At 46.0% G+C, this 26,355-nt stretch overlaps 1 protein-coding gene across 2 annotated transcripts in view; it reads right to left on the bottom strand.

Annotated features, from left to right (window-relative positions):
- Positions 1 to 12,468, bottom strand: part of Rnaset2 (ribonuclease T2) — a 54,479-nt gene extending 42,011 nt beyond the window's left edge. The window contains exons 1-5 of one of the 2 annotated variants that reach the window (XM_021221473.2): positions 11,967 to 12,468; positions 10,089 to 10,149; positions 6,876 to 6,928; positions 5,893 to 5,950; positions 2,345 to 2,415 (exon numbers count right to left, since the gene is read on the bottom strand). In XM_021221473.2, the coding sequence (XP_021077132.1) occupies positions 2,345 to 2,415; positions 5,893 to 5,950; positions 6,876 to 6,928; positions 10,089 to 10,149; positions 11,967 to 12,067 (344 nt within the window). In that variant the 5' untranslated portion in view covers positions 12,068 to 12,468. The remainder of the gene's footprint in view (positions 1 to 2,344; positions 2,416 to 5,892; positions 5,951 to 6,875; positions 6,929 to 10,088; positions 10,150 to 11,966) is intronic. The other variant, XM_021221474.1, reaches the window with a different exon arrangement.
- Positions 12,469 to 26,355: the final 13,887 nt, after the last annotated feature.

Raw genomic sequence — 26,355 nt, 5'->3', positions numbered from 1 at the left:
CGTAACTCACTCTAAGTCTGACTGTCTTCCTGCATTTGCCCCAGGACTAGGTTTTATAAACATTTTGCATTCTTTACTGTTTTACAGAATTCTGCAAAAGGAAATAGTACTGTTAGTTTATGAATGAGAAAGTTCTGCCCTCCATGAGCTCCAACACACAAAGACCACACACACACACACACAAAGACACACACACACACACACACAGGAACAATGACTTAGCAGTTAAGAGAGTGCATGCTGCTCTTGCTGAGAACCCAGGTTCCATTCCCAGCATTCACACGACAGCTTTCACCGTCCACAGCTCCATTTCCAATGGCTCTGACATTCTTCTCTTCTGACCACCTTGGGTAACATGGTACACATAAACGCATGCAGGCAAAATAACCCCACACATAATAAACAGTTTTTGAAAGGACACTATTTTTTAACTGGAGTTAAATGTTGTCTAAGAGCTTTCCTTCACCCTGATCACTGGAGTGTAATGAAGCTCTCAAGAATGCCAAGGTAGCCAAAGAACGCTCAAGGGGAACACAGCACCAGGCTCACCCAATTACAAACACTAATGGACAAGTCATGTGTGACAAGTCTGTCATTTTTAACATCCAACTTAAAAATGAAAAGGCAAATCAGTTTGCCACTAATAAAACACAAAACTAAATTCCTATTTTGCCCATGCTGTGGAGCTGTATAGGTCTCCATGCACAGAAGCGCCTGTCTTATTTGTACTGATTTATTTCAAGCCATAAGGTCAGACTGCCTCAGTCATGGTGTACAACTGGAATCCTATTTTACATAATTACTGCTACAGCTTGGTTCTGGAGTGTTCTGTCTGACCCATACATTAAAGGCCTGGTCTCTAGCTAGTGATGTAAAATCATAAAGATGTGATCTCTGAGAAGAATTCAGGCCACTGAAAGATGTGCCTAAGAAGACACTGCGACACCCCTCTTCCTGTATGTGTTTGTGTTCCCACGAGGTGAACTTCGGCCTCTGTACACGCCCCACAATGATGTACTGGGCTGAAAAAGCCAAAAGGCAACAGAATCAATCAGACTTAAATCTCTGTCGAGCACAGGCCCACCAAATCTTCTCTCTCCATCTGACGTCTCTGGGATATTTGTCTCAGTTACAGAAAGCTGACGCGCACCACAATTCATCATTTCAAGCACACTGAGAGGTCCTACATATAAACGACTTTTCGTTTTCCCTCACCTCCATTCATTACAGACATTAAGTTGAAATACTTCCTAGACTACAGGATATGGAAGACAAGTTCAGGACTTGCCGGGGCTACAAAGTGAGCTTGCCTGAGCCACTGAGTGAGCTGCCTTCCCAGAACTAAAAATAACGCTGGGAACTGAGCTCATTGGGAAAGCAGTCAGTAATAAAGAAAATATCTAAAAAAAGAAAAAAAAAAGAAAAAAGAAAATATACTTCTTGAAAAATAAACAACAACAACAACAAAAAACAAAAACAAAAACAAAAAACAGAAAGCAGTCAGTGTGAGGGACGACCTAGATTCAGCCCAGGAAGCTACTCGTCACCCAAGCCTTCACTGAGCATTCTGTTTAGCTAGGGCTGATGCCAACCTTCACGTTACAGTCCACAGACCCTACTTAGCACCCTTCAAGAAGAAGTCATACTCCATACCATGATCCAGGGCAGGGGCATCCCTTACATCCTACTGCTTTGTAGCATTTTGCCAAACTTAAGCATTTTATTCCTCCCAAAATCCTACAAAACAGAAATGTTTCTGGGTTTAATTAAGATATCTGGAAAATAGTACTAGCTATAATAATATTTCATATTGGAAGATGTCAAAAAAAAATTGCCTTCATCTGAGTCAACTTTATCCTCTTTTAAAAAACAATGCTTCCCAAGCAGTTGAGTTAATTCTGGGCTCTGCTCCTGCTGACCTGGAAGACCATCCCTGTGAGACTCCCACCTTCTCTCTGACCCAGGTCTCCGTGACATCACTATTTTAAGGCATGCTCCCTCTCTGTATGTGTCTGATTCAGACTGATTTTTAAATATGCAAGCATTTGATTTAGTTACATTTCAGGAAATGGGACTCTTTCAATGAAGTAATAAGTGAAATAACAATAGATTAGAAAACAAGTTCACAATATAAATCCTACCTGACCTCCTCATTTTTAACCTGCTGGAGAGAAGTGTCCAAAGTAACAGACCAGTCCTTTAACAATAAACAGGCAGCTCCCAGCCTCCAGAGACAGGCTCTCTCATCTAGTCTTTATGCCTCCCACAAGCTGTCATCCAAAACACTTACCAACTCTCCTACCTTTGTTTAAAATGCATATGGCCAACAGAAACGCAGACTTACCAGAATTGGCTGCGATTAGAAGACGGGTGAATCACATCGGGCCAGTAGATCTTCATGTCTCGCAAAAGGTCCTATACATAATTTAAACAGAACATTTACCCAAGACCTAACAACTCAAAACGTCTAAGCAAATTTAACAAACCAATATATTAAACAAAAAGCGTTAGATCTCTGACAACTTAAGTGAGCAAAATGATTTTGTGCTTATCCTGCATGAAGCACGGTAAAGTCGTGAAAACACAAGCCCTCAGAGAATAATGAGCTGAGGAAGAGATGGGCTCTGAATCCACAGATGCATAAGGAGCTTTGCCATCAGTGATAGCTGTGGTCTGAGAAAGCTATGCACTGCATGGCTCCAACCACAAGACATTCTGGAAAGGGCAAATTGTGACACAATGAGACCCATGGTTTGCCGTGTGCCACACCCACTCCAGTGAAGTCTGTGTGGCAAGCCCCAAAGCTTGGACCCAGCCCTGAGGCAAAAAGTTTCATGGAAACTTAGTCTCCTGAAGCCTTGGCATCCCGTAGCACGAGTGCTCCAAAAGTGTCCCTATGTCAGCTGGTGAACGGATGTGTGCTTTCAGTATTGTTTTATTATAGGTGCCTCCAAGGAATGATTTGACAAATACCTAAGTTACATTGAACTTTGCTTCCTTGCCTTTACCAATGTCCTAAGCAGTCCTTGAGCTGACCCTGGGCTTGAAATTTAATAAGAATGTTACCTATTCAGATGAACTGCCTCCAGTATTGAAAGAGAGATAGTGAAAGAAATCAGGCNTTACTATCTACTACATAAGAGTTAGAAATTTCAGGGTAAGCTTAGCAAAGTAAGTTTAGAATTCTTATTATAGTTATATATGGCAGACTCCATTACTTAATAGAAGGAAGTCCCCCACAAAATCACTTAGAATAACAATCACTCCCATGTGCAGGAATTTACAATGGCCTAGGAAGAAGGAAGGTTGTGGTCTAAGAAGGAACTAGAGTAAATACTTAGAATAACAGATTAGCCACTCCCATATGCTGGAATTCATAATGGTCTAGGGTGAAGGTAGATTAACTATGGCAAGGTCATAAAGCCCTTGCCCCTGGCTTCTAAGAATAAACTGACCTTAGGTGGGGCTGCTTTTCATCACAGTTGTAAACACTGATTTTTATCCCAGTTGTAAACACTGCCTGGTTCCTGTCAAATTTTATGTAATGTATTTCTGTTTTGTGTAGAGTCATTTTGCATCGGGTAACCTCAATGTACCTTGGATGACCTTAAATGTATCACTTAACTTCCTTGTTTTCTTCTGTAATATAAGTCTGATCCTCGCCTTGAGAAATTACACTCAGATTCAGTCGGTTTGTCACCCCGCCAACTCCTTGCCCATTGAGTACCAGAACCCTGATTCTCACGCAGGTTGAGGGACCAACTGAGTCCAGCCTGCGGCAGCCATGAATATCAAGACTGACAAGAGGAGGTTGGAAGGTGAACATGGACTTTAGGCAGTGATACCTCTCCACAGGATAGTTACCCTCCTGACTTGTTAAGACCCAAAAACTACAGCATAAGGTATGAATCCTAATGCAGGATATAACTTCAGTTAATAGTGTGGGATCAATCCTGGCTCATTTGTAAGAATACAGCACATGGATGGATGGTAACAGTGAGGAATACTCAGTCTGTACTTTGCACTTGGTTTTTCTGTTTATATAAAACAACTCTAAAATAAATGTCTATAAAAAACAAAAACAAAAACAAAAAAACAAGCACCAGACCCTGATTTCCAGAGGCGCTTGAGCAAGGCAGCCCGCACCCTTCTAATCTGGCAGGTAGTCAGGTAGTAACACGGGCACAAGGACTCGAGCTCAGTTTTCACTGTCTATACAAGCAGAGACAAAAGAACTTCAGTGAAAGGGAATGCAGATAAAGGTGTATAGGAGGATACCCTGGCTTTCCCCTGATCCTCCACACCAAACCCTGCCAGCCAGCCTCCCCACCCCACGTAAGCACAGACCTGCCGCCTCCTCCTCTACAATGCTGCCTGCCCCACCTGTCAGTTCCATGTGCCTCCTCATAGCCCCTTCCCTCAACCTGGCTCCAGCCCAAGTCAGACCTCTGGGGATAACCAAGAGTGATGTAACTACAACAGCCAAGCTAGGGCACATTCCTGCTGGGGAGACACTACACTGAACACTAATACTGCAGAAGGAAGCCAGGACTTTCTGGGGGACAGTAGGGCATGGCTACTACAAGGGGCCCTAACAAAAGGCAGCTCAACCCCACTGCTCTGACCTCCCTTCTAGGCTACCTAACCCATGGTTACTATGGAAACCCCACTTCTCCTGACCTCCCCCTCATTGCTCCCTCTCTCATCAGCTTTTACATGCTGAGTCCAGTGTTGTGTAACAACAGTATCTTAGCCGATGAGGTTTATCCAAGGCTCAACTATTGAGAGAACTGAAAACTTTGCCTAATACCTCGATGTGATGACTTGCAATATAGTGGACACTGGCAATGTTTTACAATCTCTATAGACACTGAATAATTCTGGCTGTAAGAAAAATGCACTTTTATTAAGTGACAGTCATGTTCCATTAGGTTTAGTCTCACCATCTACTTCTACCTCAGCATCTGTTCCCTGGAGACCTGGCCTAGACTCTTGAGAAACACGAGAAGCCTGAAGTCGTCTGTGCAGAGTTTTTATATGCCATGGCAATCTTGCATGGTGCACCCCAAGTAAAGGACTGACAGCGCAGTGACCGCCTCAGTGTGAGAGCTTCCGTGTGTGCACATCCACACACTCAGGAAAGGTCAGCCACGCCTGTCACCCAACAACAGAATGTTCGGCTCTCTAACGCTCACCTGTCAGGCCTGCCATGTGCTCTACGCCACCCCAGTCACCCTGACATATGACCATATACAGAATTGTTGGTGTCCCTTAAGGAAAGATGAATGTGTAGGAGTACCTCCGGCATGCCACACGACTCCCAGAGCACGCCTGTTAAATCTCTCTCACGCTCACAACTGACTCCTAACCTAGGGGCTTTGCTAATGAAGAGGCAGGCCCACCATTTCCTCCTTGCTCAGAGATCCTACTTAGAATCTCAGGCCACCTATGGCCAGAAAAGACCAGCCTGGGTACCGTGTGCCTACTCTCCTAGCCACAGTTGTCTGCAAATGACTCACCCTAGGCCACACAGACCAGCTGCCCATTTACTCACTGACCCAGAAGCCCCAGGGCCAAGGACTAGCTAGGGCTGGCAGGTAGGTAAGCCTCAGGGTCTATGCAGCCAGGACAGACCCTGCTCCCACCTGAGTTCGCGTCTATCAGTTTACTCAAGCTGAAAACAAGAAGGAAGAAGGTTGATTTTCTTGTTTTTGAGCTTCTGTGATTGTTGTAGATAGTAATTACTAAACAGACCCAGGAGTTCAGTCCTAGAGAATTCCTTCCTGACCCTGTATTTTTTAAACTTAAACATAACTTTGAAGGTACATGTTTGAAAGAGTTCATTTAGTTCACCATTCTATTGCAATAAGAGTACAACAGAAAGATCGATACCTTAATCTCGTCTAAGTCAAAGTGCCAGGACTGGTTACAATCTTCTGCTCTATCGGGCCTTGAAATCCAAATTTTATGAAAAAGAAGAAACAATAGTCTCAGTTAGGATGTTCTATATAAGGCACTAGGAAGGAATTTCATCGAAATCTGCATAAAACAGAAATTCTGATCTGGACCTCCTCACTCCACACTAGGCAGCCAACAAACAACAGTTCTGGGCAAATAGTTTTGACTCTGTTCTGAAAAGGAACCGGTAGAATCAAACAAGGCCAGGAACAGAACAGACAAGCTGGATTGTCAGCAGAAGAAACAGGGAATAGCTCTGGATGGAGCCCAGTCTCAGCTCTTTCCTACCCGAGGATCTGAGGGTGTATGGGCCATATCCACTCTAACAGTGGCAAGGTCATATGCATACTCCGATACTACAGGTACTACAGGTGTATGCATCGACACAGAATGAAAGAGAATGCACAGACATGGTGGAGGGGAATTGGCTGCTTGTAAAGTGTGTAAAACTGTGTATTTGTCTATCTAGTGATCTAACATTTTAAGTATTTATTTATAATAGGCCCCAAGAATAAAGTAAGAAAGGACCCAAGATCCTTACTTATCTACGATACTCAGGGGTTGGAGAAAGTCTCAGTAGTTAAGAGCATGGGCTACTCTGGAAGCAGAGGACCTGTGTTAAATTCCCAGCACCCACATGGTGGTTCACAACTGCCTGTAACTCCAATCCCAGGGATGATGTCCACTTCTGGCCTCTGCAAGAACCTGGTTACACACATGGTGCACAAATATACATGCAAGGAAAATATCATATACATAAGATAAAAGGAAATATATTCATATGTACATGAATATATTCATATGAATCTGGTCAGCTGAAGAAATATCTATCAAGCATAACAGTTCTACTTATGGCGACTAGATCCAAGGTAGCTTTTCCCAACTGCTTCATTAGTTTTACTGTATTAGATGCTTGCCATAGTCCATGTATTGTCCAGTAATCCAGAGAGTCTCGGCAGCTGTTAACTTCCTAGGGAGAAAAGATATGGAAGGTGATTGGTTGTTGAAATATTTATCAGCTCCGTTTTCTTCTAACACACATTAACTAGACACAGGGGCATCTCTAGCAGAAAGAAAACCCAGTGTTTGCACTGCAGTTTACTCCAGCATCAAGCTCATGAGGAAAAGTCAGGGCTGCACATTCTGGGTCAGTCCTAAGACAACTGAGCTGAGAGGATCAGGCAGCTGTTGGCTTTGCTCTTCTCATGCATTCACAGATATGGATATGCACACTTACTTATGAATAACCTGCTTACCAGAGGCAAATGTGTTAGAACACCCTGACACTCTGTGACTCTCAAGTCTGCTCTGGTACCAGACCGAAAAAATATCAGTACAGTAGAAAGTACTGAACACTTGAAGCCAAGAAGTGTAAAATAGGAGTATATATCACTAATAATGATAAAATCAGAGATAAAACTCTTAGTAAGATAAACCTCTTAGAGCCCTCCAAATGGTTTAGCTAAGATGAAATTTTTCCACAATAAATGATAATATAAATAAATACACTTGGGCTATTAGACTGGATAAAACAGAACTCAGGACACATGCATACACATATGTATGCACACATATATACATACATACATACACCCCAGTAACCAGGCAAATATGACACTTAGACCCAGTTACTACAGACAGACATCAAGTCCCTCTTGTGCAGACGTCTCCCCACTATGCAGCCTCTTTCTATGGATTATAGAGAGAGTACAGCTTAGGTCACTGAGCCACAGGGGAGAGTGGCCTACTATAGACTGACTCAAAGACTAGAGACTGGGGTAACAGGCCATATACTACACCTCAGCCAACACGACAATTCCTTCCTTCAAGAGCTCATTTCCTGTTGGTTCACTGTGCATGAGGAGCAGAACCCATCCGAAAGGTCTTTGCTACCTGCTAAGCTCCAGTCTACCTGCTTTATGATGGTAAGAGGGGGCTGTCTTCTTCACTCAGCCAACACTGAGGCTCATGGTACCTCTTGAGCTCATGGCAGGTGTGTCCCAGCATAAATCATGTCTATCTCATCAAATGGGACAGAGGAGGACAAGACACAGCACTTGCAGCTAGAGAAGGGCACACTGAGGAAAGAAGTTCCTCATTGATGGTTTGAAATAAATTGCTTTTTTAAAAAAAAAAAAGATTTATTTATTCATTTTATGTATGTGAGTACAATGTTGCTGTCTTCAGACACACCAGAAGAGGGCATCAGATCCCATTACAGATGGTTGTGAGCCACCATGTGGTTGTTGGGAATTGAACTCAGGACCTTTGAAAGAAGGGTCAGTGTGCTCTTATCCACTGAGCCATCTCTCCAGCCCTAAAGGTGACATTTTTATAGTGACTGATTTTCTTCTTTGAATTCCTAAAGCTTTCAGGCAGGAAGGCACTTCCATGCATATTCATGCTGCCAAGGGGCAAGCCCAGACTTCCTCAGACAGGCCAGACCAGCCTGGTGCTTCCTTGAGAGCAGCTCCTCTAGGGCCTGCCTGAAGCAGAGGCTTCTTTTCATGTGGTTCCTGCATTAGGGACCAAGGTTTCCTGGTATCCTGCTGAGAAGAGCCAGGTCCTGGCCTCCTAAGGCCCTGGGTTTGACTCCACCCTCACACCAGAGCCAGAGAGTCCCAGGAGTGTGCTATAATAAGGCGCTTCGATGACCTTCCAGGTCAAGAGTCTAACTTGGATCTGAGTTAAACTGCTCATTTTTCAACAGGAAATTAAGACGGGAAGTGAAACAGAAATACACACACACACACACACACACACACACACACACTCTACTCCATGCTCAAGGACAGATGAAAAGCAGGGGCTTTTTTGGCAAGGTGATCCAACGGCACACATCAAAGCTTCCTTGGACCCTGCATAATTAAGAGGTCTCAAACTTTCAGAAAAACCATCAGTAAGACTTGTACCCAGTCTGTCACATGACAAATCACTTTAGATTTCACACGGTCAACTCCAGGATCGGCTTTATAAACTGCCGCGCAAGGGCCCCAGCTGGCATCACTCCCAGCACAAGGGGCTCAGCATGGGCAGCCCACAAGGACACAGACATGGAGAGAGGTAGCAACCAAGGGGGGAGGGTATGACTACTACGGAGAACAGAGTGGGAGAAGGGCACCGTGGGTACCAAGCCGAACAGAACAGTGTTGCCAACAGGCAAAGGCCTTCAACCAGAGTCTGCCCTTGAGAGGCTTCTGAATAAAACTTAGTAGCACAGAGGGAGCAAACAAATACAGGCCTAGTGAAAGCAGAACCACATCACCCAGAGATACATCTCTCTCCAAAACGGCCTTGTGGTGAACACAACCACATCTGGAAACAGGGCCTTTAAAGATGCAATCAAAGATGAGACCCTACCAGATCAGGCTGGGCCCTAAATCCAATTGGTGTTGTCCTGAGAGACAGCGACACTATGTGTAGTGTTGAGATGAGACCGGCTCCTATAGGCTCCTATATTTAAATACCTGGTTCTCCAACTGGTGAGCTCTTTGGGAGGGGTTGGGAGGTGTTGCCTTATTGGAGGAGGTGTATCACTGGAGGTGGGTTCTGAGGTTTCAAAAGCCCTCGACCTCTCCCCCGCCTTCTGCTTCTTGTTTGTATCTCAAAATGTGAGCTCTCAGCTTCTGCACCTACACCATCCCTCAGGCCACCATGCTCCCCTCCATGATGATCAAGGACTCTTAACCCTCTGAAACCGTAAGCTCCAAATAAAGGCTGTAATTTGCCTTGGTCATGGTGTCTTAGACAGCATGTGAAGAAGACAGACATTGAAGTGGCACATCTATATGTAGGACACCAAAAGGCTGTCGCCTCTATAGTAGGAGCTATGCAACAGGATCCAACAAATGCTTCCAAGAATTGATCCTACCGAAGCCTTGGTTTCAAGCTTCCAGCCCCAGTGCCGAGAGAGGGTGTACTTCCAAAGTTCTGAGCCATACCACTTGAGATTTTGTTATAGCCACTCTCAGAATCTAACACATGATCCTCCTCTGCAAGCCACCTGTCAGGAGGTCCATTACAGCCACTGCACTGATTTACTATACCTGGTCTACAGGTGGGCGCTAATACATACAAAGCAATTCAGACAGGCTTGCTGGATCAAAAGGGCCAGTCAAAGCAGAGCTCACCTTGCATACTGTTGGGGGCCAGTGCTGGGTCAAAATTAGTTTTTTCCACTCATGGTTGCCACTGTTAAAAGACAAATGGATTTTTTCAATACTGTTTTAAAGTGACAAAAATCCACCCATCCAATCAACCACTCATTCAACTTTGGAGGGTCTATGGGACTCGGCATACTGCCAGGAAGGAAGTCTCCACCTCCTGACATGCACACCACAGAGAACGGCAACAAGTACTCTAAGAAAAAACATGCATACCATGGTGCATAGTTGTAAGTGAGAGAGAATATAAATGCAATGAAGAGGACAGGTGGGTCAGGGGTAGAGCCGGGAAAGCCTGCTGATGGAAAGTAATCGAACAGTAAGTTGCCTTTTTCAGGATGCTCAGGTAGTTTATGAATAGGGACTCATAATCCCTCTGCTATCTTTGTGAATTCCTACAGCTCTGAAAATTCACCGTATTCCTCTAATTCATGTAGCAACACAAAACAAAACTCGAAATACCACAACAGTACTATCAATCTCTTAGTCGGTGTTTACCTCACAGGGTGCTGCCTCAGAGACCACTGTGGAAATGTTACCTAGAGCCTGGCCTGGGAATGATGCCAAGCAGGCCATGTGTGTCATCCACAGCCTGTCCTGGGTGAGCAGCTGTCTTACATGTTGTCTGTGGTATGTGCTCTATGCCTTGTCGCATGCATGCATACTGGACTGCTTCCATCACAAGTCTGTGAAGTGAAGCTCCCCCAATCCAGAGGCTTCGCAGGACTGTGGAGCTGTAGTGTGGTTGGTGCGTGTGTTGGAGGCAGAGTTAAAGCAACAGTGGGAGCTTTTAGATATGGGACCAACTGGGACCCATCAGGTCACTGGTGGTATGCCATTGGACAGAATTATGAGTTTTCCTGGGATCCTGGTTAGACCTCCTGACAATCGTCATAAAATAACAGATGAGGAAAACCTTCTCTACACAAGGGGTGGAGCGCACCGCAAGATCAGGGCTGAAAAAAGTTAAAGCTCTGCTGTCTCCAGTGCAGAAACTTATTTGTAAAGTTTCACACTGACCCTGGGCGTTTAAACCATTCCTAGAAAGGCCAAGACAACAGGCTGGCTTACAATAAAACTCAACCAAACTATCTCTATCTGTAATTCAGACAAAAGGAAGACACAGCATTTTAATAAGAGATCGAAAGTCTCACCTACTCCAATGTTCAAGAAAAGAGTCACAGAGAAGCTAAAGACCCACCCAAAGCAGGGGATTCACCTGGCCTTAGGGCTTAAATCAATCCCATGCCTAACCATTACGTCAGCTGCGTGCATTAAGCCGATTATAGGAGAACTGTGCACTTCAGCCTTAGCTAACACTCACAGCTCCGAGTACTTTCTGTGTCCGCTGCTCTCTCCTGGTATCAACTATGTTGTATGTGGGCAAGTCTGTGCAGTAGGACTCCAAGATCACACTCCTGGACAGGGACTAGCCTTTGCACCACTACCCCCGCAACACACACACACACACACACACACACACACGCCATGTGTGCCCCAGTGACTGTAAATAAATATGAAAGCAAGCAAATGCCACTGGTTTTCAGTTACTCTCTGGGAACAAAGTTCTTCTGGAGGGTGATGCCCCACCATTTCCGCTCCAGTGGTGTAAGCACCAAAGCTTACTAATCGACTGTTAACACGGAGGTGAGAAAAAGGCCATAATGTGTTCAGTGACTAATGAAGAAGAACTGGAGCAGAGATTACCAGAGGTATCCCGTGTGTTCCAGAGAGAACCAAGGGGCGCGTGACAACGCGGGGGCCCCCGGAGGATTAGAAAACTTTAACAGAGGAAGAAGGGCATCCTTCGTCTAGAAACCAGCCTCCAGCCCTGCCGGCGCTCACCTCCACAGTGGGCCCGCCCCGCACAGACAGCACAGCGCCAGGCCCCAGCCCAGCACAGAGATCCAGCCCGGGATCGCGCCCCGAGCCTCCGCCGGCGCCATCGCACTGCCCTGGGCTCTGCAGCCTCCCAGCGGCCTTTGCGCTCGCCGGCTCCGCGGCGGGACCGACCTCCAACGACTCCTCGGCACCGGCTTCCGCCAGCCAGCGCCGCACCACAGGGTAACCCCTAAGCCACGCCCGCAGGCACGCCCACCGCCGCGCACGGACACGCCCCCATGCCCCAGCCCACAGAGTCCCCGGGCTCCAGTTCCGGCGGGCACGCCCCCCACGCTGCGCCCCCAAACACCTAGCTCCAGGTACCCACGCCTCAGTTCCTGGCACCAAAATGACTTGACCCCATTGCTTTGGCCTCCCGACGCCTTGGCCTTCCGAAGGGATCAGCTGCTTCGGACCTGACAGACACGCTCCCATGCTCCCACGCTCCCACGCTCCGGCTCCAGACATCCAAAGGCTCCGAGCCACCTGATGGACACGCCCCCACGCTGTAACGCCCCCCAATAAGAGGACAGGCTCCCACGCCCCGACCCACCTGACCCTTCTCATGCTCCCACACCCAGCCCATCTGACCCACCTCATGTCCCCACGCCCAACCCATCGGACCCACTTCATGGCCCCACGCCCAGCTCATCGGACCCACCTCATGTCCCCACGCCCAGCCCATCTGACCCACCTCATGTCCCCACGCCCAGCCCACCGGACCCACCTCATGGCCCCAAGACCACCTGACCGATCGCCCAGGCCCACCTGAGGGACCTCACACCCCTCTCTCGCCCCTCACTTCCCACACACCCTAGACCACTTAGTAGACTTCAGCTCTCCTCTTGCTAAGCCAAATCCAGGTCCACTCCTCACGCAGCCTCTCCCTCCAGGTGCCTGAGGCTCCCCTGCTTTCCAGCCTCCAGCACACCTGGTCCACAATGAGGGGAGCCACAGGGGTCCTGTGCCGCAGCACTTAGACCTGTGAAACTCTCCTCCAGGCCCGGACCTCATGGGAATAACACCATGGTTCAAAGTAAGTAAAGATCTCATGATCGAGATTACTATCTGCCATTCCCTCCAGCCTGAATGAGGCCCATGCCACTTTGCCCCCGTGGCCACTGTAGGAGCCCAGCTGCGGACTGGATGGAGAGAACCATTTAAGTCTGCTTTGCCAGGAGTGTCCAATTCTAGGCTGCACACAGCCAAGGATGGCTATGATGTGACCCAACATAAAATCACAAGCCAACCTAAAAACCAAGCAAACTAATTACCCCAAATTCTACTTCAGCCTCAGTCATGTCTAGTTAAACACCCGAGAGAGAAGCCTGCTTGGCCGCTGCTGGACTTCCTAAGGCCAGGTGTCATTAAGAAGGGTAATTGCAGGGGATTGGCTGAGAACCACCACATTCGTGGGAGGGTGCTGCAGTTGGAACAGTTCACAGGAGTCTCCAGGCTCCGAACATAGTGTTGGAGTGTCATCTTAGAGCTGTACCAAGGACCAGCCTCTCCTTAAAGAGGGCGAGCCCCAGCCCCTCAGCCAGGGGGGAACAGCTTCGCATGACTTGGGTCATGAGTGTTCTGTAGCATGGGTTGGAGATGGACTTGGTGAGGAGCAGAATTGACAGGCACATCTGGACTTTTATTTAGGTAACATGGGTAAAGGACAGCTCTTGCAATAAGCCATTTCCCAGAGTTCTAGCCCACTGAGGGGTTTGGTTGTGTAATATTTGCCATCAGTTGGAAGGAGCCACCAGCTACTTCCTTTATCCTCAGCACAGGTCTCTCATCCCTGGAGAATTGCAATCCACCTACTATTCTCGCTTCCCTCAGCAAGGGACCTGACCAGAGCACGGGCTCCTGCTTCCCCTTTCACTGACTGATACGGGTCCCTTCAAGACCCTGGGCTTCATTTTGTGTTGATAGCTGTGTATTCCTGGGTGGGTTGTTTTTTTGTTTTTTTTTGAGATCAAGTCTCAGTCCGTAGCTTTGGCTGACCTGGAATTTACTGTGTAGACCAGCCGGCTCCAGCTCGGTCCTGTTTTTTTTTTTTTTTTTTTTTTTTTTTTTTTTTTTTTTTTTTTTTTTTTTTTAATAAAGAGCTTCCAGGTTGTGGAAATACCTAACCTCCCAAAAGCTGGATGTGAACCTGGAACAAGTGTCCGGCAGGAGCCTGAACAGCCCCATGCAGCCAGAGGAGAGAAGTGTTTGTGATAAAGAAGAGAAAGGGAAAGAGGTACTCTAGCTTACGGGGAAGCCGGGCAGCAGGGAGGTGAAGCACTGAAGGGATTTTATTCCCTCCTATGACATAGTGTGAAGGGACAGATGGGGAGGTTTGAAGGATGGAATTTGCATGTGTATCTGTGGGACCTTGGCAGGGATGATCATGTCCATGCGCTGAGGTCCTTAAATCTGTTTAGACCTCAGAGGTCAGGATGGCATGGCCTTTTGGTGACCCCCGAGCTTTAGCATGGTGACTTCACCAGATTATGTTGAAGCAACCAACTGCCCCAATTTTGTCAGTTTGTTGCAACATAGTTTCCTTTCCAGATGCAAAGAAGGCCTATGGGGCGTTTTGTTCTAGACCCAAGCTAGAGTTAAAAGCTCCTTCAAAAGGCAGAGTGACATTTTCAATGGCCCCAAACACATTAGCTCTGATGCCTTGTCATCCAATGGGATCCTTTGGGCCAGGATCTGCTTTGTGAGTGGTGGTAGTGCACAAATGTGTCAGTTGTCAAAAACAAGCTGAGCACTCTACAACAACTGAATGCGCCAAGTGTCAGAATGTAAACTTAAAGCATCACATACCCTGACACTTGGATGTTCTCAGGAAAACGTGGAGGCGGTGGCCAGCCAGAGCGAGGAGGGAGCATCCCGCTGGGTTCAAAGTGCACACTCCTGGATGAAAGGGTCAAGATGAGCAAGATTCGGCACCCGAACAAAGCAAGCTAGCTAACTGGCTTCTTCCCAGCCAGCTCTTCACCTCTGCAATCAGGAGAGCAGCCATCTTGGTAGCCTGCCATGTCGTTCAAAGAGAAAGTGTCAGTGATGGTGTCGGGAGCCATTATGCCCAATCCCCTGGGAAGAACCCATGTTGCTTTCCTCTCCTACGACAGAGGCTGGGGACCTTGTAGTTGGGACAGTAGAGTCGGAGGCTTCCTGGTGGAAACTACCTTGGTTTGATTGCATACATGTGTATGGTTCCTTCTTTATCCCACCCGCTGTGAATTCTCAAATTGTGAAGCGTTTTATCTTACTTTAACACTCCTTTGCAGTCTGTCCTGGAAAGGGACAGCTCTGGTTCGTTCTGCCCTTTCTCTTCTTGTAGGACCCAGGTTTCTAGCCTTGCCATGTCAGGCTGGCTGTCGTGGGACATTTCATGGAATCGGTTTTGAGCTATGGCTATGACAAAACGGGGACAGGAGAGAAATGGAAGCGCCTTGTCAGGTGTCTCTTGAAATGTCATCTTTCCCTGTTGATGTCACAGAGAAAACTAGAGCCACGGGAGATAAGCAGAAGAGACCAAACAGCCTGATGCTCTGTCATGTGGATTGTGTTATCTTTATCCTTTAATGCCAACTTCTGTACTTTGAACCAAAATGTCATCTACAAAATCTCGTCCTAAAAGTTTATTATCTGTATATTTCTGACTCATCTCACAAAGGATATTTACTCTGAAAGTGAAAAAAAATGAGCTTACTCAGACATAGTCACATGTGCAGACACCCACATGCACCTATAAACACTCCTACGTGGGTATTATGAAAGGCTGTTTACTTGAGCTTTTTAAACCATCATCTTGAGGGCAGCAAGCCAGCCATAGTAGACTCAGCATGGATGTTGGGAGTGGAGCAGGACCATCACAGAGTGAGCCATGCCCTGCATCTCCAGTACTGCAGCCCCTACTCAGTGTCCTCTGTCTTGGGAGCCTCGCTGAAGAACAAAAACGGGACATGTGCAAATGACCTTTATCAAGACCCATTAAAGGCTGGCCTACAAAGGAACTCCCTCAGTTCTAGCCTCTGACACGTTAGGCTCTAGTTTGGATGTCTACCCCTCTGACGCTTGTTGAAATTTGACCTCCACTGTGAGGTATTCAAAGGCTAGAGATCGAATCCAACATGAATTAGATGGGGTGGGCTTATGGGGGTTAATTAGGAGCAGTTAAGTCTTCAGATGTTAAGTCTCCAGATGTTAAGTCTCCAGATGTTAAGTCTCCAGATGCCACCTTTCTATCACTGTGGTAAAATACCCGAAAGGAAAAGTTAAAAGGTGGAAATGTTTATTTTAGCTCAAGGTTTAAGATGCTAGCAGGCCAAGGTCACTTGGCTCTGCTATTGCTAGGCCTATGATAAGGCAGCCAATCATGGTGGAAGAGCATGCTGATAGAAACAGGGTTGGGGGGACTGAAAATCTAGTCCCCAAGAGCACAGCCCAGCTTCCTCAAGTAGGCTTCATCAAATTTAGTTGCCATCACCTTCCAGTCAATTAGAAAGCCCTCAGTGCATAAGTCATTGGTGACCCTCAGGACCCAATCAGAAACCCCACTGGCTGGCAACCAAGGTCTTTGGAGAGCATTTTAAGTACACATTATATCATTCCCATCATAGGGTCAGCGATGGTCAGCGTCTGGATCAGATGTTTCCAGGCTCTCGAGATCTCATTCAAGGAATTGAAAGCTTGCACAGATTGCAAAGTAGCAAGGAAACTTTAGTCCACTCGATGCAATAGTCCAGGGGTGAAGGAATATACTATCAAGATTGACTGTAAGCCACACGAATGAAAGTCCTCAAGGGCCCCAGTTGTTGGGGCTTCAATTTACTGGGTTCGGGGGAAGGAAGAGTTTGGCTGTCAAGGGGCATAGTAACAGTAGGTTGTCTGGTTTGATTGAGGGTCTTTTAAGTTATACAACCTTTTCTGTACCACAGATGTCCTTTCCTATGATGTATCTGACTTTAATCATATCCGCATCTAATTATACACAGGCACAAGGCAGTAAATAGGGGATTCTTCCTACAAGTTCACTTTGAAAACACAATTTGCCTTATTGCACACACACCCAAAACTAGTATGAGCCAGATCAGCTTCCCAACCTCCAAACCTGGGCATAACTGGAATCTGATAGGAGAGAATCTAAGTTTGATGGCTGCTAAGAGGAGAAACCATTGTGTCTTCTGTTGGTGATTTCCACCGTTCAAAGGGGGATAGGCTTGAAGCTTGATGCAGGTTAGTGGACCTAGGTCTTTTAAAAGGCTGCTAGGTGCTTTGTTCAGAGAGGGGTGTGTGTGTCAAGTGCTGGTCAGGGTTGCAGGCCGCATAGCCAAGCTGCCCACTGATCTTCCCTGCCTCAGAACCCTGACTAAATTTGCAACCCACAAAATGTGTGAACCTACCCAGTGCTTGTGCGCGCCACTAAGCTTTGGGGGTAACTTGTTACATCGCCATGGCAACTGGAAGAAAAGATTGTTAACGGAGGAACAGACTAATGGAAAGGGATGGAAGACAGACTCCTTTGAGTTTGATGTATCTTGGCACAGTGTGTGCATCCTTTATAATTATGAAACAAAAACTGATCCTTAAAGTGGCAACCCCCAACAACCAAGGGAAAGCAGAGGAATGGGTATGTGGTGGCCACGTTTCCTACTAGGACAGTGCATAAGGAAATTCAAAACCAAAACCAAACGTAACATAAAGGGAACCGTAAGTTGTTTTCAATTTCCATTTTGTTAATGATTGCATAGCATTGTGATCGTGTATCCAAACACACAGAACAAATGAGTCCTGGTAGCAATGGGAGGAATGTCTGGTGCATAAAAGGATGAAAGTTGGACTGGTGTGATCGATGGCATCTGCACCAAGCCTGACAAACCTGTGTCTAAACTTTGGAACCCCCATGGTGGATGTCGAGAACTGATTCCCTGGAGCTGCCCTCTGACCTTCACATGCAGGCTATGGCTCACGTGCATCCACACACATATGTACACTCATGTGGCTGGTCCTATCCCTAGATAGGAGAGAAAAAAAGGATAGGGAAGAGAGAGGGAGGGGAGATCCTTGAGCCTAATTTCTTTCCTTTTGTTTCTTCTGTGAAGAAAGGACTCCTAACAAACTGAAACCAACCCATCTGAAAGACCAACAATTACTTATCCTGCCTATTAGGTCTCTAGCATCTATACACCCTCTGAAAAGTTCCCAGAATTCCAAATGTCACACAATTGCAGAAACTATCTGTAGCTGGCAAAACCATGCCTCTGCTAGAGCACGGGGCAAATCATAGTCAGCTGCTGCAGACATTTCAAAGCAACCTTACATCCCTACACCTGGGACTAAAACAAAGACACATTCTTATCATACTTCTGTGTTTTTAAAGAAACCAAAATTTCAGAATTCTCACTACACACACATATACATAAAATGAATAGACATAAAAAATTTTAATTAAAATAAAAATAAAGTAAACTAATAAAGGATTTTAAAATTAATTTAAAAAACCCAGTGATAATGGGCAACTCAGGGCCATAAGCACCCTTAGGACAGGAGCACCTGAGTATACGTCTTCATTAAGAGGAACCAGGACCTCTTAGTGAGACAGGCTGTCACCTGAGAGCTAGGAGGCCCAAAACACCTTGGGCCAAGGCAGATCCTGGAAGCTAATTTCAAATGGCACCTATAGGGACAAAAAGTGTGATACCTAGAAAGTTCCGTATGTGTTATAGGATATGAACACACAATGATGATGGTGATGATGGGAAGTAATAACAGAACAGAAAAGAAAGTCCTCATCGGTCACTTTGGGGCACACATGGGAGTACTTCTGAATTCCAAAAGCATGTGCTGACGAGGGTCTTCCCTGTATCTCCTGCTCTGTGTCAGCTGGACCTCAGGTTAGCCAAGTGACCTGAAGTCTCATCAGGCTACACTGAGAGAAGCAAGCAGACTGTAGGCTGGCAGCGGGATAAAGCAGGACACGTAGCACACCGTCACGCAGCCTTGAAGCCCAGCGCTGCTCTGCCGTTTCTGGCTTTTGCTCAGGGCTATAGTTCCAGGCATTGTGACGCTTACTTTTTGGTCATTTGCCACATGCACCTTGAGCCTCCTGTTCTCCAGCCGTGGCTACACACGTTGTGACTTCAAGCTCATTCTGTCAAGGCATGCTGGGGCTTTGGAATTCTGTGTGTGCAGGTTCAAGGATGTCTTGCCACAGGCTACTCTGTTCTAACCCTGAGTAGGAGACAAAGCTAGGAGTTGGCCCTGCTAGTTTCGGTTTTAAAAGAAACCTCCCATGAGTTCATAGTGATATTTGCAAGTCAGACCTATAATGAGAGGCGCTCTCGTTTTGGTTCTTTGCGTTTATGGGCTTTTCCACATCCCTTTAATGTCTTACAAGCATTTGGCCACAGATTAACAAGGGAATTCTGTTTTGTCTAAATGGCACCCTGCTCCATCTTCAAAATATACCTAGTCATTAAAGTAATTTTCCCTGGTCCCTGGGGCAGGCTCTGTTTTAGAAAGCTGGTTAAACCACAGAAAAGTCTCCCTGGACCAGATTGAGGTGGCGACACACAGCTGGTCTCTGCTCAGTTAAAGCCAACGTGATCCCATCATAATTTGCTTTTATCAGCACTTCAGAAGCCTGGCGGAGGCGGAGGCCACTTGGTACATTGTTAATATTAACCTCCTTATATGTCAAGGTAGACTTCAAAAAGATGTGTAGGGGGGTAGAGAGAAGAAGTGTGAAAGTGGTTTCTGGGGAAGAAAAAGAAGGCTACACCACCTTACCAGCCACAGAGTGCGGTCTGAAAACTCCCCAGGATGCAGGCAGCCATGCACGTAAGCTCTGGAAATCTGCTTTCCTGGGGCTCACTGGTTGTCTCTCCCGTAACAGCAACCTGTACTGAGCGAAGCCTCTGCTGGCAACACCGTCACCCCACTTGCTTCCTCTGTCTGCTTTCCAGACACTGGGTGTGGTCCCTGCTCTCTAAGCTAGGTCTCTTCAACCCCCTGCAGTGCCTTACCCTGAGACAGGATGGCGCTGTCTCATGATCTTGCATGCTGGCTGTGACCTGTGACCAGGAGAGGTACGCGACACACGGGCTTGCTCATTTATTACTTCATCCTTCCTCCAGCCACTTGATCCAAGACACTGTCCACGCATCCAACCATAACTGTTGAGAAAAAAAACCAAAGCAGTTGTTGGGTCAGCACATGCTTTAGTTTCATTATCTTGATGGGTTTTCTAAGATACCTATGTCGAGAAGGTCAGGTGACTGTACTACCTCACAGAGGCAGAAAGTGAACCCTGTGACACTTGCTGTGTGTCGTAGACACAGCTAAGCACTGTGTGCCAGGAACAGCCCAGAGCCCAAGGGCATTGATGACATCTCTTCCTTCATAGAATAGTAGGTCCAGCATAAATCTTTTAAAGCAATGTTGTTTAACATCAGAAGTATCCCAAAGGGGCCGTGTCCTTCTACTGCCATCCTGGAACATCACCCAGCAAGATTTAACTTATTCTCTGGGACAGTGGTCCTTCAACTACTTGCTCCCGGGAGCCCTTATAAAAGGTTTTTGAGGACCTCACGAAACATATGTCCCTAGCCTTTGTATTTAAGGACATCCATGTTAATGGTGGTCAGGGTCTGGGACCCATGTTTCTAGGTTCTTATGATGTCTTACTCAAGATGAGTAAAGTCAAATTCGCAAGTAGCAAATTAAAAACTGCAGAGCGGTGAGAATACATTGTTCAAAGCAAAGAGGGCAGATCAGAGTGAAGGGTGCTCATGGGCCTAATTAAAACAGAGGTCTGTCTCTGTTTTATGGAGTTCAAGAGAGGGAGTTTTGGTTGCTAAGGAGCATATCATAGATGGTTCCCTAATTTGATTGACTGGCTTATATTACATAAGCCTTAGCTTGCTGTGCATTTCTGCAAAGCATTTGATTTTAATAATACGCATGTCAAATTATGCATATGCATAAGATGGTAAGTAGGGAATTCTCCCTAGAAATCCACCTAGAGACCACAGTTTGCTTTATTGCATGTGTACCCAAACCAGTACAAACTAGATCAGCTCCCAACCCTACCTACCTTTGTACCCAACATAACTGGAGAATGGTGGGCACTAAGAGGAGGAGAAATTTGCAGGTGGGGATCCTAGGTTGCTAATGGGTTGCTAGTGTGTTATTTGGAAAAGGGCATGTGCATAGCCCAGGCCAATTGGAGTCCCAGTTTGCTAAGCTATTCCATATTTGTCCACATCTACATTACTGTAAATTAAAACTGAGAACATTTAACAACACTAATTTAAAATAGCTGCAATACTCCTGTTAGATTACTTGAGGGAGTTAGTTCATTCTGTCTACCATGTAGGTTCTGGAAATCAAACTCAGGCTGCCTGCCTTAGTGGCAAGTGCCTTTATCTGCTGCGCCATCTCACCCACCCTCTGACACCTTTACCGACAGTGTGTTGGTTATTTTGCAGTGATATAGCTCTCAACCTGACAGAATTTAAGGAAAGGCGATATTTGTTTGGTTTCACAATTCTAGAGCGCTAAGCCTGCTGTAGTGGGGAAGCCTTGGAGCGTCCCAGTCCATACGGGCAGCGGAGGGGAAGCGGTCCACACCACGGCAGAGCAGGAAACAAAGTAGGAAGTAGCAGCTGATGGTGACCTTCCTGGACCCTGCATCAGTGACCTGCCTCAGCCAACCAGGTCCCTCCGCATCCCTGCGAAAGTACTGCTAGCTGGAAACTAGCCTGTGGAGGAGCATTTCAGATCTAAGTTATGGTGTTGTTGGAAAAACACAGATAGTACCTCAAAGGATATAAAAGACAGTTCATTCTGGAAGCAGATACATACAGCTGGGACAAAGATGACCTCAGCACCACATTCTTACGCAGTAATAGTTTTTTTTGAAAAAATTTTTTTCAGTAACAGAACAACAACAAAAATCATAAGTCAAAGTATTTTTCAGATCCATTGATATGAACACTAGGCAGGTGGGTCACAGCAAAACAGAAAACTGTCTATGATAAGTCTCAGATGTTATCTGAGGATATTCCGAGCCTTTGGGGTTTGCCTACTAGTCACAAGGATGGAGGTGGGCAGTTGACTGGCTATTAGTAAGCTTAAGGCAGCCCAAGATCACTTGGACCTGGACCAGCAAACCTTCCGATTCTCCACAACCACAGAAGTTCCAGCCTGTCAGCCTTGTAGAATTCCCCCCAAAATGCCCCTGCCCCTTCTCAGTCACCCCCTAGCTGACCTGACCCCAGAATCTTCAATACATAGGCTGTTTTTCTTTGATTCTTGAAACTGATACCTTGTGCACAAATACATAAAAGTTTTAGGAGTGGTTATATACATATACATTTTTTCTAGATTCATTTTATCATTTCATGTGTATGAGTGTTTTGACTGCAAGTGAAGGTCAAAGGACAGTTTAGTGCACAACTCTCTTCTTGCACCTTTATGCAGGTCACTTGTATAGCAAGCCCCAACAAGCCATCTCAACTTTTAACATTTGCCAAATATTTCCATCCAGGAAGTCCTGTACCTCTCAAGATACAGAACATTTCCTCTCATTTCCGAGAACGCCCTGTGCCTTTTCTCAATTATTGCCTACCTCTCTCACAGAACACCCATGCTCTGACTTCCAATGAGTGGATTGTGCCCATTCTTGAGTGTTGAGGGTCTGGCATCGTTTGCTCAGTGCTGTGTTTGTGAAATCCGCCCTTGTCTTACATGTCTGTCACTCCTTCCCTTTCATCTATGATTAGTATCCCATGGTAAAAATATCACAGTGGTTTATTTCTTCTCTGCTGGTGGCATTTGGATAGTTTCCAGGCTTGGCTATAATAAATAAAGTCACTGTGTACATCCATGTAGAATTCTTTTCAGGTTTCTGTTTCCTTCCAGTAAATATTCAGGAGCAGAACTGCTGACCTGTAAAGACATTTGTATGTGTTCCTTGATAAGGACACAGGAAAAGAGTCGCCCAGTGGGATTGTCACAGTATGGCTGAACCTGCAGTACAGGATCCAGGGACTCCCAGTGTACATGTGGGGATTGGTTGTGTGCATAGGCTTAGACTCTGTCACCTCTCTGTTTCTACATGTGCCTGGAAGGTATTGCCTTAGATGTACTTATGATGTAAACAAGAAGAAAGTGGGGAGTCTTTAAGCACCTAATGTATATGGACCTGTGCTTTGGCTGAACAGTAAGAGTCAGGCCTCCATGGAAGGGGAAGTGTTGGGTCCAGGGAGCAGTATGCACTCCTAACTACTGAACCTGGAGCTAACCGAGGCTGGGCAGTGGTGGTGCACACCTTTAATCCCAGCACTTGGGAGGCAGAGGCAGGTGGATTTCTGAGTTCAATGCCAGCCTGGTCTACAGAGTGAGTTCAAGGACAGACAGGGCTATACACAAAGAAACCCTGTCTCGAAAAACCAAGAGAGAGAGAGAGAGAGAGAGAGAGAGAGAGAGAGAGAGAGAGAGAGAGAGAGAATGCTGAAGGTCAACCCCCACCCCCATCTCAGAGACTAACTGCAGAGGTGTCACCATGCAGACAGACACAGCTGTGGTCCTCTCTCAAGCCCTGTCCTGTGACCCTGGCAGCTCAAGTTTATTTCCTCCACTGTGGGAGCACTTCCTGGTTTTTGGTTACACTTCCCTGTAGCTTTGTTTGAAAAATGTCATTCTCTCTAGGTTACCACACTGTGGTGAATCCAAAGGCAAATACAGTTGCTTTCTGTGCTCTGGGCTGTTTTGTTGTGATTCTTTCTTTCCTCGCTGTCAGTGTGAGGCACTAGACCCTTGTCAGCCCCCTAGACAGCCTTCACAGATAGGCTCCCTGCGCAAGCCTCCCAGTCCTCTACAGCTAGTACCTGTAGGAAACTATCCTGCCTTCTATGGCGGTCTTTTATTTCTTTATAATTTTATTATCAAAGTTGGCATCTTCCAGCGCAATAATTTCACTTTTTAAAGATGTCTTTTAAGTCTGTTTTAGATTGTAGCTTCCTATACTTCTCCTCACCTGAGACTTCCTACAGAGGTTTCTACAGTTATGGCTTCCTTCCTTGCCTTCCCAGTGAATATGAAGATCAGAACGTCACTCTCTTGCATTTTGTACACATTTGTAGCCAGACAGAGAGAAACTTGTCAGGGTGCCACTGGATCTCAGACCTGTGCCTCTGGGTCCAAAATCAGTTCTTTTTATTCTCATTTTTAAAATAGAGAGTGAATTCATAGCATTCTTTATAATTGTTAAAATTTCTAACATTTTCGAAGGTATCTAGGTGTTTGCGTATTTGTGTCCAGGTTGCAGGGTGGGGCTGGAAGCCAGAGTTCAGTGTCAGGTGCTTTCTTCCACCTTACTGTAGTCAACATTTACTCATTTTATCATTTTATGTGTCTAGCCTGCATGTGTGTCTGATGCCCTCAAAGATTGGAAGATCCCTTGGGACTGAAGTTACAGATGCTTGTGAACTGCATGTCACTGCCGAGAACTGAATCTGCAAGAACAGAGTTCTCTTAACTGCTGATCCAAGTCTTCAGCCCCCACCTTCTAAGACAGAGTTTGTTACTGAACCTGGAGTTAACCGAGGCTGGCTGACCCACTTCTTGTCTCAGCATCACTTCCTCAGTGCTGGGAGTGCTGACACCTACCACTCTTTGCTGTGGGCTCCACAGTGAGGTTCTCATGTTTTTAAGGCAGACACCATTGACAGGGACCATCTATCCACCCCTAACCCCTCCCCCACAAATGCACACATTTTTAAACGAATTTGCATAGATTTTTTTTTAAAATTAAAATATTATTGGCAGGCAACTGGAAGTGCATCAGATTTACAGAATACGCTTAGCATGTCTTAGTTCTAGCCCCAGTGTGAGAAAAAAGACCTTTAAAGATAAATAATATCATCCCCCATTTAATTAAGTTTATCTTAGCACCATAACTTAAAATCTGGCCAGATTCTAAGTGTGGAATACACATAAGAATCAATTTAAAAGGTGGGTTAGCAGCAGTCGGAGTAGTTTTTAAAACTGTGACTCTTCAGCCATTGCAGCACTAGGAACATTCCTTCCCAGGCTTGACTGTGCCAGGTGTTGCTGTTACCATGGTGACAACTTTTGAACCACTCAGTTTAACATAGACATGCACTTAGCAACAAGATCATTTAAAAAAAAAAAAAAAAAGCTAGGCAGTGTGGAGTAAAATGCAGAAGTAAATAACAAAACACTCAAAACTCTTCTCTTGTTTTTCATATTTAAAAGCACGTAGAAGCTGGAGATAGAGCTCCGTGGGAGGTCCTGGGTTCTATGCACAGCACAGCAGAGGAAAAAAAAACCCAAAAACTCTTAAAGGGTGAACTTAATGTTGGCCAATTAGCTGATACCATTGGCTGACTTCTGTGTATTGCAGGAGAGAAGTTTTTCCCTCCACCCATTTCAGGGTCTAGCCGGGGATCTGGCAAAAGAAAAGCAAGACAGAAGCTTATCACCATGTGCCCTGTGGTGTTCAGACATCCTAGAAAAGCAATGTGACATTTGGCAAAGTCCCAGCTCCTAGGGCAGGAAACAAGGGCAGAGGCACACATGAGATGTAATGGCCCAAGAGGCTGGCCAGTACAGTTTGCTTCCTCCGTACCTCCCAGGCTGCAGAGGGTCTGTCAGTTGGTTACTGGCTTTCCTGTTGCCTGGTAGAGAGAGAAGTAGACACCTTTGTAAATGCACTTGCTGCTGGTGGGCAAACAGGCAGAAGGCAGAGCGTGTTTTTATAGACCTGCTTCTTCTAAACTGCCTTCAGCTCAAAAGTAGTCCTTTTGCCAAAGTGGGGAGAGGGGGTGCTCGGAGGGGGGGGAGCAGGTGTGGCATACTCTAGCCATCACATCTTTGGGCAGGTAATACAAAATAATGAAAAGCTCTCTCTGGTCTTCTTCTGCTGCATACTGCCCCCTGGTGGTAAAGGGTGAACTTGTCTCCCCTTCTACATTTCCTTTATTCTGCTTTTATTATCTCTGCTTTATTATTATTTAATTCTATTTTTGCTTAATCAAATTACTGCTGTGACTTAAGGTTCTCCAGTTAGTTCATGTGTTAACAACTAAACCCCCAAGCTCCTTCAGGAAGAGGCTAGGACAAGCTGAGAGGCAGAGGGGTGGGAGCCTGTGATGGCATTCGTGGCTTTATGAGGAAAAAGGACTGAGCACACGCTCTCAGTGCTTCACCAGGAGCCACACCTTGATGCTGCTCTTTCTAATCTCCAGAAACACGAGCTAAATAAACCCTGTCCTTCATAAATTAGTCAGTTCAGCCACAGAAGACAAGCTCCGATAGCTACACCCTATAACTCTGG

The sequence above is a fragment of the Mus pahari genome, chromosome 21, assembly GCF_900095145.1.
Source record: "Mus pahari chromosome 21, PAHARI_EIJ_v1.1, whole genome shotgun sequence".
NCBI lineage: Eukaryota > Metazoa > Chordata > Mammalia > Rodentia > Muridae > Mus > Mus pahari.
This window is presented reverse-complemented; position numbering and strand designations above follow the sequence as displayed.